The sequence below is a fragment of the Gracilinanus agilis genome, chromosome 1, assembly GCF_016433145.1.
Source record: "Gracilinanus agilis isolate LMUSP501 chromosome 1, AgileGrace, whole genome shotgun sequence".
Lineage (NCBI taxonomy): Eukaryota > Metazoa > Chordata > Mammalia > Didelphimorphia > Didelphidae > Gracilinanus > Gracilinanus agilis.
In genome coordinates this window covers 351,295,966-351,308,405 of record NC_058130.1, presented here as the reverse complement: position 1 = coordinate 351,308,405, position 12,440 = coordinate 351,295,966, and the positions used below count along the sequence as shown (strand labels likewise).

Genomic DNA, 12,440 nt, shown 5'->3' with positions numbered 1-12,440 from the left:
TTCTCCATGTTTATATATTCTTTTTCTTGTGTGTTTTGATTAGGAGTAACTGCATGTTCCACCCCTTTTTCTTCCCTCTATACTTGGATATTCCTCTTTTCTCTTTTAAATCCTTAGAACAAAACCAATTCACCCTCAATCTTATTTATTTAACTGCCTCAATACCCTTAGAAGACATTAAAGTTTTAAAGACTCTTGGGTACAATTCCACTTTGAGGTCAACTCAATGGTCAGAGAGTCCTTGCTTAGAACTTCTAAATCCAATGCCCAGGTAGCAATGAGGTTCAATGAATTCCCTTCTGGCTCATCCTTTGGCCTGCTTAAACCCCATACCAGTTGCCTAACTTCCTGGCAGATTCCTTCTCCCTATCATTCTGCTTTCCAGCTCCTTTCTGTCTTTTTTCCTCTCATTAGAATGTAAGTCCCTTAAAAGTTAGAGACTCTTGTTTGCTTGTTTTTGCACTCAGCATTTAGTGCATATTGAATAAATAAATGTTTTCTTCTCTCTGTCTCTCATTCTTTTTCTTATGATTTATCTTTGTATCTACCTATGGAACACTTGTTTCTTATTTCCCTATTAGAATGTTAGCACGGCATCATCATATGACTCTTTCCATATGCTCAAATAAATGTATCTTTCTAGGTGTTGATATTGCAGAGTTGTTATTAATTTCTGATCTTTTCAGCAGAAAAACTTGAAAGTCCCCTATTCTACTGAAGATAACATTTTTTCCCCATGTAGGATTATACTCACCTTTTCAGTATAAGTTGTTCTTAGTTGTAAATCTGTATCTTTTGCTTTTTTGGAACCTCCATGAGGTCTGTTGTTTTTTTATAGAATTCCTAGGTCTTTGGTTCCTCAGTACTTGAACTCCTTTTCTCTGGACTCTTGCAGTATTTTTTTTTGACATGGTAGCTGTGGATTTTGGTTACAACATTCCAAGGACTTTTACTTTTAGGCAGTGATCAGTGTATTCTTTTTGTATTTACATTACCCTCTGGTTCTAATAGATCTTGTCAGGTTTCATTTATGATTTCTTGAAAAATAGTGTCTGGGCTTGGCCAAAAATCTTTTATATCTTCTGACCCACAGGGCCAAGAGGAAGAGTTAGCATACTCCTCATTTTCCACTGCTCCCCAGAGAAAGCAAGGTCCAAGGCTGAAATTCTCCTTCCTGGCAAGATCTGCTAGCATGGGTAGAAACTCTCTGACCCAGTTGGGGACCTCAGACTTCCCTCAACCACTATTAAGCAATCACCTCTTCTCCTTTTAAAATTCATCCTCTACTATTCAAATCCCAGGTGATGTCATCCATGGAGCTAAAGATAACTCTCTGCAGTAAATTTTGAATTAACCACCAAATCAGTCACATTTATTAATAGACACACTAATAAAGAACAGTCTTTCTCTTTCATTCCTTCTATTTCTTTTGAAATTCTCTTTCTTCTCGTTTTTTTTTTTTTTAAATTGCTATCACTGCCCATTCTCATACAAAAGATTGGTAAACTTCTCTAGGACTCCATGGTTATAAAATCTAAGTTGAGAGAAGGACAGGTCTTATTCCCAGGAGGAGAAATTGAACTGAGAAAAAAGGTAGAAAGGAAGAAACTATCCCAAAGCCCTAGATTTCACACACCGCCCCCCCCCCCAACTTGGGAGTAGGAGGAAACAGATTTTTGGAAAGCTGAGACCATCAAAAGCCTCACCAAACCAAATCCATCAGTTAGGGAGGACTAGCATTAAACGGTGGGACAGAAACAGAGAATGAGGAAACATGAGTAAGAGAACAGAGGGTTCCTGAGAGAAATAGCAATATATGCCAGCCTTGTATTTAAACTGAATGTCTTGTTTTACAAGCATCATTTTTGTTTCTTGAGTCTAATTTTGAGCTAGCAAAAAGTTCTGATTCTATCATGTCTCCAATTATTGGCCTCTGGGGAGAAGAAGGGAGGTGATTCTTCCAGATCTAAGAAAAGTCAGGGAGAAAATGGCCTTAGAATTTTGGGGAACCTCTGACTCCCCCAAGAAAGCAAAGTCTAAGGCTGAAATTCTCCTTCCTGACAGAAACTACTACATGGTTAGAAACTCTCTGGCCCAAAGAAACAAAGTCCCCCAGGGAGTGAGACTCTTATCCATGACTATATTCAGAATAGTTTCTAGATCATTCTCAGGTCACTTCACACTGCCCATGCTTGAAGGGTCAGAAGATGCTCATTATATTCCAGGGGTCACAAATTAAAATTTGTCCAACTCACTAGAGATGTTAGAAAATCCTCTTTTTAAAAAGCCAGATCTGACTCTGATAGAAAAACTATGGCAAATGGAGGAATTTAAGGCCTGTTAAAGGAAGACAGGTAATAACAAAAACTATAGTTAATAATAATAACTCTCATGAATATGGGCTTTGCAGTTTATAAACTGCTTTCCTCACAATCGTCCTAGTAGTAGTAGGAACTACAAATATTTTCCCTATTTTACACAAAGAAATAGCTAACATTTATATAGAACTTTAAGGTTGACAAAATACTTTACAAATACCTCATTTTATCCTCACAATAACCCAAGGGTTGGCAAAGGTGCTATTATCTCCATTTTATAGATGGAGAAACTGAGGGAGACAGGTTTAAGTGACTCCGAATTATGTAGCTAGTAAGGGGCTGAGGTTAGCATTGAACTTGGGTCTGTCTTCCTGACTCCAGGTCGTGTTCTATCCAATGAGCCACCCAGCTGCCTATTTATCTAAGTAGACAACATTAGTGAGACAGAAAGACTTACCCATGGGCACACAGGTAGAAAGTATTAGGGTTCCAGCCTCAACCCCTGCAGGGTCAGTGGACTATTTTCAGTTACATTCAGTACATTTTTCAGAACTGAGGAGCTGTCACAATTTGTCTTCAATGGCAAAGGAAGTATTTTTATTCACTGAAAACTACAGAACTTTGGATTTCAGAGGGACCATTGTAGGTCTAATCCAACTCCCCTATTCTATAGCACTCTTCTTTCACTCTCAGCTTGATTCCTTCTTCAGACTTCTCGACTTCTCTGCTCCCTTAATAACAGTATTCCCAGCCTGGTGATCCTTCCACCCTGAGGCTCACTCTCAGGATTCCTAACTCCTTAGCCCAGATAACTGTGAAGTGCTTTACTTAACTATTGATTCATTCTGGACTTTACCTCCTCGCTCTGCCCTCTCCTTCCCAACCTTTCTCATTTGCAGTTCTCCCTTCCATGTCACCTTCTCCCATTAGAGGTGAAACACTTCTGGAGGAAAAACACTCTTCTGTTTGCTTTTGTTTGTATCCTTAGTGCTCAGCATGGTACCTGGCACATAAGTAAGTACTTAATAAATGCTCACTCACTCTCTATCCATCTATCCTTCCATCTATCTATCTCTATATCAATCAGTCTATCTATCCATCTATCTATTTCTCTATATCTTTGTCTCTTGATTGATAAATATATCTATCTGCCTATCTATTGATCTATCAATATATTTCTCTATTTCCATCTCCTCTATTTCTCTATGATTTCTCTATGTCTATCTCTCTCTATCCCTCTCTATTAATCTATCTATATCTTTATTTATCTCTCTGTCTCTTTGTTTCTATCTATTGATCTATCTATCTATCTATTCCTGTTTATCTTTCTCTGACTCTCTATCTATTGATCTATCTACCAATATATATCTATCTCTCTATCTATCTCTATTTGATTATTTATCTAGCTATCTCTATCCCCCACTCACTCTCCATTTATTTAACTTTCTCTCTGCTCTTCCTCTGCTCACAGAAGATGCTTCTGCCTATCTTATCAAATGTACTACCTCTCTAGCTCACTATGACAGTGGATAACATTTTCCTACAGAAATAGTCACTCCTCTTTCTCACCCAATACTTACCTCAAAACTCGCAGCATAACCATTCTGCTCTTCCTCTGCTCATAGAAGATGCTTCTGTGTTGAGACAGTTCAGCAAGAGGGATGGGATAGAAAAAGAAATATTTTAGAGCGATGTTGGTGATAGCCAGCAGGGCCCACAATGTGTGGAACAGGAAAAGAAAAGAAAAAGAAAAACCTTAAGGTGGGTTTTGTGAGTGGAGGGAACTGCAGGCTTCTTCCCAGGAATGAAAGTCTTTCCTCCAAACTCACTTACCCCATGTTTCCCTTCCTTATGGGAACCTTCTGACTACATGTATAGAGAACATCTTGGCCCGCTATGCCCTTCTCTGCTGATAGAAAGTTACGTTTTTGTTCAGCAGATACCAATGGCTGATTTTGTTTTTTGATTTATTAAATTCAATTATTATATTAATTATATATTATCATTTTAATTATATATAATAATTATTATAATACAAATTATATAAATTAAATATTAAATTCAGCACAATAGTAACCAAATATTGATTTTGCAAGAATGGTTACTATTCTCCAAAGCAGTCTTGTGCCACATTTGGCTACTCTTATAAGTGGAAGTTGCTCTTCATGTCAGCTGGTCTTATTTCAATCACTTGAGCATCCTGAAACCATTTGTTAGTGACCTGCTGAAGCCTGAGGTGATTCATTATTCGAAAGGAAACCTAGGAAATCACCCAGAATATGGACCCAACAGGGAAAAAAATTGCTCCTCACCCTGATGTCAAATTTCTGGTCTCGAAAAGCATTGCTGGATCCTTTTCAATCTGCACCACCAGGCCTCTGGGGTTTGGGAGAGATGGAGGAGTGGAAATGAGGCAAGTCTAATGTGGTGCATAGTGCCCTCCCACCCCATCAAGGATGAAGAAAAAACCTTTCTTTCTCTGAAACCTCAGGATTGCCTCAGAGGTCAGCTAATGAAACCCTTTCATTTTACAAATGCAGAAATAGAGGTAGAGAAATTAAATCACTTACTTGCCTAAGGTGACAGAGGCAGTAAGTATCACAGGTGAGCTCTGAACTCTGTCCCCATTCTCCAGAGCCTGTAATTTTCCCAACATAGCATGGTTCCAGGCGTGTGCTGGAACAGACTCCAACTAGCTCCAGAGGGTTGATTATTAAATTTCCACTCTGAGTATTTATAGCTTGGAGATTAGGAAATACTATAAATTGGGGCTTGATTTACTGTTCTGTTGATTTTCCAGGCTTAAGAAAGTGATGGATAAAATGTTAATAATGCATATTAAACTCAAAACGTGTCATGCATTTTCCAGAAGTCAGTTGTCAAACATTTCCCAATCTATCAATGGATGTAACTATCAAAGCCAACTCCCTATTAACTGTGACAAAATCACTGGAAGCAGTTGGCCGGGTAGGTCCACATGTGAAGGTTATTTCCTTTTAAAACATTAATTTATTGGATTCCATCCATTTTGATGGTGTGACCAAAATATCATTCTATTCACAGCTTATCTAACACTTCTTCACTTGTTGCAAAACAAGGGGCCAGCCCTAGGAGCGGCAGCTCTCCCATTCTGTGGCTTTATGATTCTGACTAAAAACTTCTCTCTCTTCCACTGTTTCTTCCTAAAGATAGTCGGGTTCTCCTGAGCTGTGTCCTGCATCCCTTGCTTTCTTGTTTATCTTTCGCCTTCTCTACCATGTTCTTTTCAGAATGCTGCAGCTTCCCACATTTTTCCCTTACTCCCTAAAAAAACAAAGACTAACCAACACCCAGCATTCTTTCTCATTTGAAGAGAGTCACCTGGACGGTTGGAGCAGAAAGAATTAAAGCTGAGCCAGTGGCCGATGATCCTCAGGCTCTGGGGAATTGCAGGGTCTTGGGTTCGGGGCAAATTGTGCTCCTAGGAGGGTGGGCCTCACCAAGGGTCAGTAACCTGAGCAGAAGGGATGATATCCTTTAGACATTTCAAAGGGAGTAAAGGAGCTTAGCTGGAAGTTTGGAAACAACCATAGATGAAGAGGGAGAAATAGCAGGGGAACTAAGGTTGCTTCCTGGCTTTTTTTTTTTTTGCTAGTGAAAATAATTAAAATGATGTGTGGCTAGTTCTCATTAACTAAATCTAAGAAATCATTTGTGAGTTCTGTAGGTCAGCCTATGGATGACCACTGTCCAATGAAGCATTTCTCTGCCTCCCAGGAGACATACTCTATATACAGATGGCCACCACTGCCAACAATAGGAGCCCTTCTGGGTTTTAATCTTGTGTCTGTGCCATAAGCAGAAATTGAGTAGGGAAAAAAAATCATCCAAAATTAACTTGTCCAGATGCATCACATCCTGTTTTTTCTACTCTTACTAGGTTTTTTCTCCTCCTCCCATACTCTGTAATCCAGTCCTTTTCTTTGTTCTCTTTTTACTGGCCATCCCACATGTCTGAAAGGCATTCTCTACTTGTTGTTCGGTTATTTTCCAGTCATTGTGACCCCATTTGGTGTTTTCTTGGCAAACATACTAGAGTAGCTTGCCATTTCCTTCTCCAGCTCTTTTTACAAATGAGAAACTGAGGCAGAGTTAAGTGACTTGCCCAGGGTCACACCGTGAGTGTCTGAGGCCACATTTGAAACTCAGAAAGATGAGTCTTCCCCAATCTAGCCCAGAGTTCGATCCACTGTGCCCCTCATTCTTCCATCCTTACCTTAGCCTTATAGAATTCTCATCTTCCTTTCAGGCACAGCTCATGCACCATCTTCTTCACAAAGTCTTTTCTGATCCCCCAACCTCTACTCCCCTCTCTTCCTCCCTCCCAAATTTGTGTTGAGCTACTTTGTATATATCTGGCTTTAGGTCATGTTAATTCTGTTCATATTTACATATGTACCTATTTCCGGATCTTACTCGCAAGATTATTTCATTCTTTGCACTGATAACTCCAATGCTTTGGCACATAGTAGGTTTTCAACAAATAACTGTACATTGAGTAAACTAGACAAAGCCTGCTTTCTGCCCCATTGTCTTTGCACTGAAGAGAGTTGGGGGAATTTCAGGCTACAGACAAGAAGGGAATGATAGATCTGGGCTTCTTCCTCAGCCTCAAAGAAGCTGGCTCCTGTGTTCCGGGATCCTGCCCCCCCCCCCCCAAGAAGAACTCTGTTACATTCTGAGGAAACACTCATCTGCCCACAGCATCTCCTGGGGAATAAAGATGCAAGAAATGAGAGTGCTAGTTGCCGGATGGCTCAGTTAGGAGAGCTGGGCCATCCTGGTCAAATAGCCCGTGGGAAGGAGGGCTAGTCCAGGCCAGGCACCAGCCTACCATGGTCTGCATCTCAGTGAACAGACAACTCCCATCTGATCATTATTATAAGCGGAATTTTTATTTTACTAAATTATCTATGTTAAAAAAAAATCTGTGCCTGGTGTGAATTTCACTCCATCAAGTGTTACAAAGTTTTTGTTTTCATTACAAGCAGGAGGATGAATGTAGGACAAGTGTTAGGAAACATGGCAATAAATTAGAATATAATTTACAAAAGCAAAAAAAAAATAACAGTGTACCACATTAATACTGAGTATAAAATAATAAGCAACTAATCACAATAATACAAAGGTAATTTCATTCTGTATTGTTAAGGATACCTATGTGACATTCACTCCATAATAAAGATACTAATTTAATGGGCTCTTTTGGCGTTAAACCCCAGGCATGAGGGGGGTCTAAGCTCTAGGACACATTGTCTCTTTTTGTTGTTGCTGTTGCTAGATGGAAGGAACCCGAGAAGCTGATACCGCCCAGTGGGTACCACTGGGTTTTTTTTTTTTTTTTTTTGGTGCCTTCAATATGCTACTTCTACTAGATCAGGACTTGCCTAACATGGCTCAGCCCCTGCAGAAGGGCCTGTGGTGATTTAGGTCGTAGTGCTGTTTAGCTTGGATTACAGAGGGGGTCTACAAGATAGCAGCAGCAACCTACTGTGCTGTGGAAAAGAACTAAGAAATGGTGTTTTTTTTTTTTTTTGGTGTCAGATTTGAGTTTTGGGTCCTAGTCTGAAGCTTCTTTTAGTTTATAAACCCAGATATGTTCTGTGTTTTGTTCCCTTTAACAATGCAATCTCATTTTGCGCTAGGGGATTCTCTAAATTCCAGCCTCACTGTTGTTTAAGTTGACCAGTAAACATTGGACACCCTTGTCTTCTAGCACCAGAGGGAGCATCGAGCTGCACCCATGGGGACAGCCTTTGCAAAGTTAATGTTTCAAGTGAGGTAAAGAAAAAAAAAACAGGGGAGGGTCTTTCTCCTCTAGTTAGCAATAGTAACAAAACTCCTTCGATGAAGAAACATTAGCTAATATTTATAATTGCACCCTGGAGAAAATCTGATCCTGAGAGCTACCTGTGCTTGGAAGTGACCAGAGCCCCTCACCTTTTTCTTTTCTTGACCTCACCAGGACATAGTAGCACCAAGGACTACACGAAGAGGATAGATGAAATTCGGTTGCTAAGTCTGTGGCATCTGAGAGGCGAGGAACCACTTTCAGATCATCAGGGGCTCCCTAATCTGTTCCAATCTGGAGGAACTTGGAAGCTTGCTGAGAAGTTGAAAGAAAAAGCCTGTGATGGGAGAAGGATGGTCGTGCTTAAAGGGAGTGGGCTGAACAGCATCCCAAACAAATTAGCCTAAAAATATTCATAGTTTGGTTTTTCTCTTTCCTTCGGGAAGAAAATGAAAGAAATAGAGGCAGAAAAAGATCCAGAGACCCCCCCCCCAAAAGGGGGGGACAGAGACACAGAGAAAGACAGAAATACACAGAAAAGGTGGAGTGGGGGGAGACAGGCAGACAGAGACACCCAGAAAAAGGGGGAGAGACAGAGACAGACAGAAGCAGACAGAGACACAGAGACACACAGAAAAGGTAGAGGGGGGAGGCAGACAGAGACACCCAGTAAAAGGGGGAGGCAGACACAGAAAGAGAAAGAGACACAGACAGAGACAGAGACTCACAGAAAAGGTGGAGGGAGGAGACAGGGGGAAAGAGACAGAGACAGAGACAGAGATACACAGAAAAGAGGGGGGACAAGGGCAGACAGAGAAAAGATGAAGGGAAAGACAGAGACAGAGACAGAGAAGAAAGGAGCAGAGAGACAAGAGACAGAGAGAAAGACAGAGTGAGACAGAAGAGGAGGAAGAGAGATAGAGAGACACACGGACAGAGAGAAGAAGGGAGGAAGAGGCAGAGAGACAAAAACCGAGAAGAAAGAGAGCCAGTCCCTGCTCACTCACATTAGTCCCTACTGAGTGAGTGGGACGAATTTAGCCAACATGCTATTTGGGATTACAGGGATGAGTCGGTTGAACTCTAAGATGCTCTTTCACTGACAGTACTACTTCTTAAAAGTGCCATTTGGGTTTTTCATCATAAGCACAAGGGATTGTTGAAGTTCACATGATATAATTGCCACAATGGGGGTTTATCTGCAAAGTGGGATACAAAAGCACATTCAGTTAAGTACTTGCTGTCAAATGCAAGTGTTCAAGTACAAAATATTATGGTAAGCAAGCATACTCTTCTTTTGTCTCCTTGTTGAATCTCTTGGAGAGCAAAATGAGATACTGGGGACAGAGAAGAAAAAGAGCTGGCCCTTGTATTTTTAGATTCATTGGATTCTAGAAGTGGACTTGCCAGGGAACCGGGTTTCACATTTATCTCAATTCAGAGTAGCCATAAAAAAAAAAAACCAAAAAACTGAAACCCACTCTTCAGGGAATAACAAAAGGAGGTTACTGTGACCTCTCGTCCTCACACATTTTTTTTTCTTCTTCTTTGGTTACAATCCTCTCGAGTGTTCACACAAATGGCACACTTACCTTCAAGTACACACTGATCTCTCCATACACACCCCAAAGCACGCGCACACACATGCACGCACACACACATTCTCTTGCTCTCCTATAAATAAATGCCCTTCTACCATATCAAAGAAAGGGACATCTGGATCCCACTGAACTGTCAGCATAGTTTGCAGCAGAAAGGTCTGTCTTAATACGACATAGCCAGGCTGTCTTTTGCACATCTCCTCTCTCTAAGTCACTGGAGGCTAACAACACAACGGTCCTGTGGCTAGTGACGTAAAGAATGGTCAGCTGGAGAGGCCAAAATAGGAACTCAGGCATCCTGCCCGTACCGAGGCAACATGGGACCTGGCAGCTCAGTTTCTATCACGTCTCGAGTCTGGCTTCCCTACGGAATTGAAATGCTTTTCCCTTAAAAGATGAATAGAAATCTCAGCTTCATTCGTTCAGTGGCGAGATGGTTACACACCTTTAGGCACTGAACGTATAGACTTGTATTTCATGCCCAGTCGCAGCACCCGATGCACTGCTTTCCACTCTGTCCCTCATTGTCACTCTGTTTAATAGCATTTTCTAAATGGCTCACAGCAGTGTTCAGAAAAGGGGAATTATTCCTAAGGAAATGAGGTGGAATGAAGAAAAATAATACAAATTTTCTTTACTTCTGATTTATAATTGCTCCTTAAATAACATTTCAAAGCCTGGTTTTATAATTTAAACTGTGGTGCTGTTGTAGTGAGATAAAATACAGTAAATATTTTTAAGCTATGACTTCAGCTTTCTGAATCTTCTTTACTTCCATGGTAGACCAAGTCATAACAGCTACATTTGAAACAGTTTTAAATACAAATGGATTCAGTGTCATTGCTAAGTCCATAATAAAAATTATCTTAATGGTCCAAGGAGGTAAACGGGCTATTTCTCGAAAGAACACACCAGTTCCACGGTAAGTGATTGATGCTCTCTGCGCTGTTTGGATCAATCCGATCTGGCATTCCCTCCTTATACTGTGTCCAGCACTATGGATCAATAAATCCCACTTCACAGAAGTTAAAATAATATTGAAATCCTGTCAGCTGAGGCTGACCAGTGGTTACATTTTCCACAGGGTAATGCATTCGTAAGGACGTCAATCCCCTTCCTCTGGGTGGCTCTCTTTGATGGACACATTTCCACGGTGAAATAACAAGGCGCTCTCTCTTGCTCTCTGTGGGTCAGTGTCCTTGGCAGGTCTTACAACACATCTGTCTGAAGTATGCACGACTGCAGAACTTGAACTTCAGCACCAGTGGGCAATAAGCCACTTTGTTCACATCTTTGCACTCTATTGAATGGGGGCAGAAAATGAGAAACAATTAGAGGTACAGAAGCAAATCCATAAACAAGCATCAGGACAATGGACCTAGGCACTGGGCAGGCAGGGAGGATGCCTGTGGGGCCTCATCCACCACCAGAGCCTCTCTATCTCTGTGGTTTGGGTTTTTGTTTTGCTTTAAGCCAACCCTGTCTGGGGCAGCCTAGTAGATAGATTCCTTTGATATATTTTAACACAAATCAAAAAAATGTTTGCAAGGCTTCTCTCCCAGACTTTTATAAGGATGGTGCATGCCCACTATGTCTTGAAAGAATTACCATTTGTTGGGATAAGTGATCACTTTAGACAGCTTGGAAGTATGAGTCATTTTTCTTACTGCACTTTTATTGCTTCTTTCTCAAGGGTTATTTTATTCAGTGAGGGAAGGTTATCCAAAATCACACATGAGTCGCCCTGCTGGGTACCACAGTACACGTCTCAAGGGAACCAGTCACTGAAACTAGGAGATGGTGGAGTTGGGTGGACCTGGGCAAATGAAGTCAGGAAGACAAAGACCAAGATGCTAGCCTCACATGGCAGCAGTCTGCAGATTATAGAAACATGGAGAAATGTCTTCTGTCATTGGGGAATGAGACATTGCCTCTTTTATCCTCTATGTTTTCCCTCTCTAGGCTGAGGTCACCACAACTGAAGCCTACTGGCATCTTAGGCAGGAAGTGAATAAATGGCTTCCTTTCCTCATCTTTATCTCTGTCTTGAGGCTGATCAGGAAGAGATTGGAGGAAGGAGCGAAAAAGGGAGAGAAGAAGAGGAGCAAAGGCAAGGCAGGCATTCATTCCTGAGAAGAAAGCTGGGAGGGAACAGGGATGAGGTCTAAGCTTCTCAGAGACCTACCAGCTATTAATAATGTCATTCTTCCCAACTGTTAAGGCCTCTTTCATCTGGAGACTTAAAAATACTTGCTAAACACAGCAATTAGCTTTCTGGATGCTCCTGGGAAGGCCCTTCATTCTCAGTTTTCCAGGTGGATATATTGAAATCCTGAACATTTTTAAAGGAATTGTTTCATCTCTTTCTGAGCCTGTATCAAAGGATGGCCTTCATTAAAATGACAATGAATCTGAATAAAGGATGAAGGTCTCCCCACCAACACTTTAACAGGACTATCTTTTCCCCAGGGTTCCCTTTTTAATATTGACTGGAGGGGCAGCTCGAGAACCAGGCTTGAATTAAGAAGGACCTGGGTTCAAATCTGACCTCATACACTTCCTAGCTATGTGACCCTGGGCAAGTCACTTAATCCCAACTGCCTGATCCTTCCTACTCTACTGCCTTGGAACTAATACCTAGTGTTGATAGGTAAGGTTTTTAAATTATATATATATATATATATATATATA

At 41.0% G+C, this 12,440-nt stretch overlaps 1 protein-coding gene across 1 annotated transcript in view; it reads right to left on the bottom strand.

Moving 5' to 3' along the window:
* Positions 1-10,922: 10,922 nt before the first annotated feature.
* The window catches only part of ADAMTS6 (ADAM metallopeptidase with thrombospondin type 1 motif 6), a 346,468-nt gene continuing 344,950 nt past the window's right edge, over positions 10,923-12,440 (bottom strand). Inside the window, exon 25 of the mRNA XM_044663590.1 lies at positions 10,923-11,049. Within this exon, the coding sequence (XP_044519525.1) occupies positions 10,940-11,049 (110 nt within the window). The 3' untranslated portion in view covers positions 10,923-10,939. The remainder of the gene's footprint in view (positions 11,050-12,440) is intronic.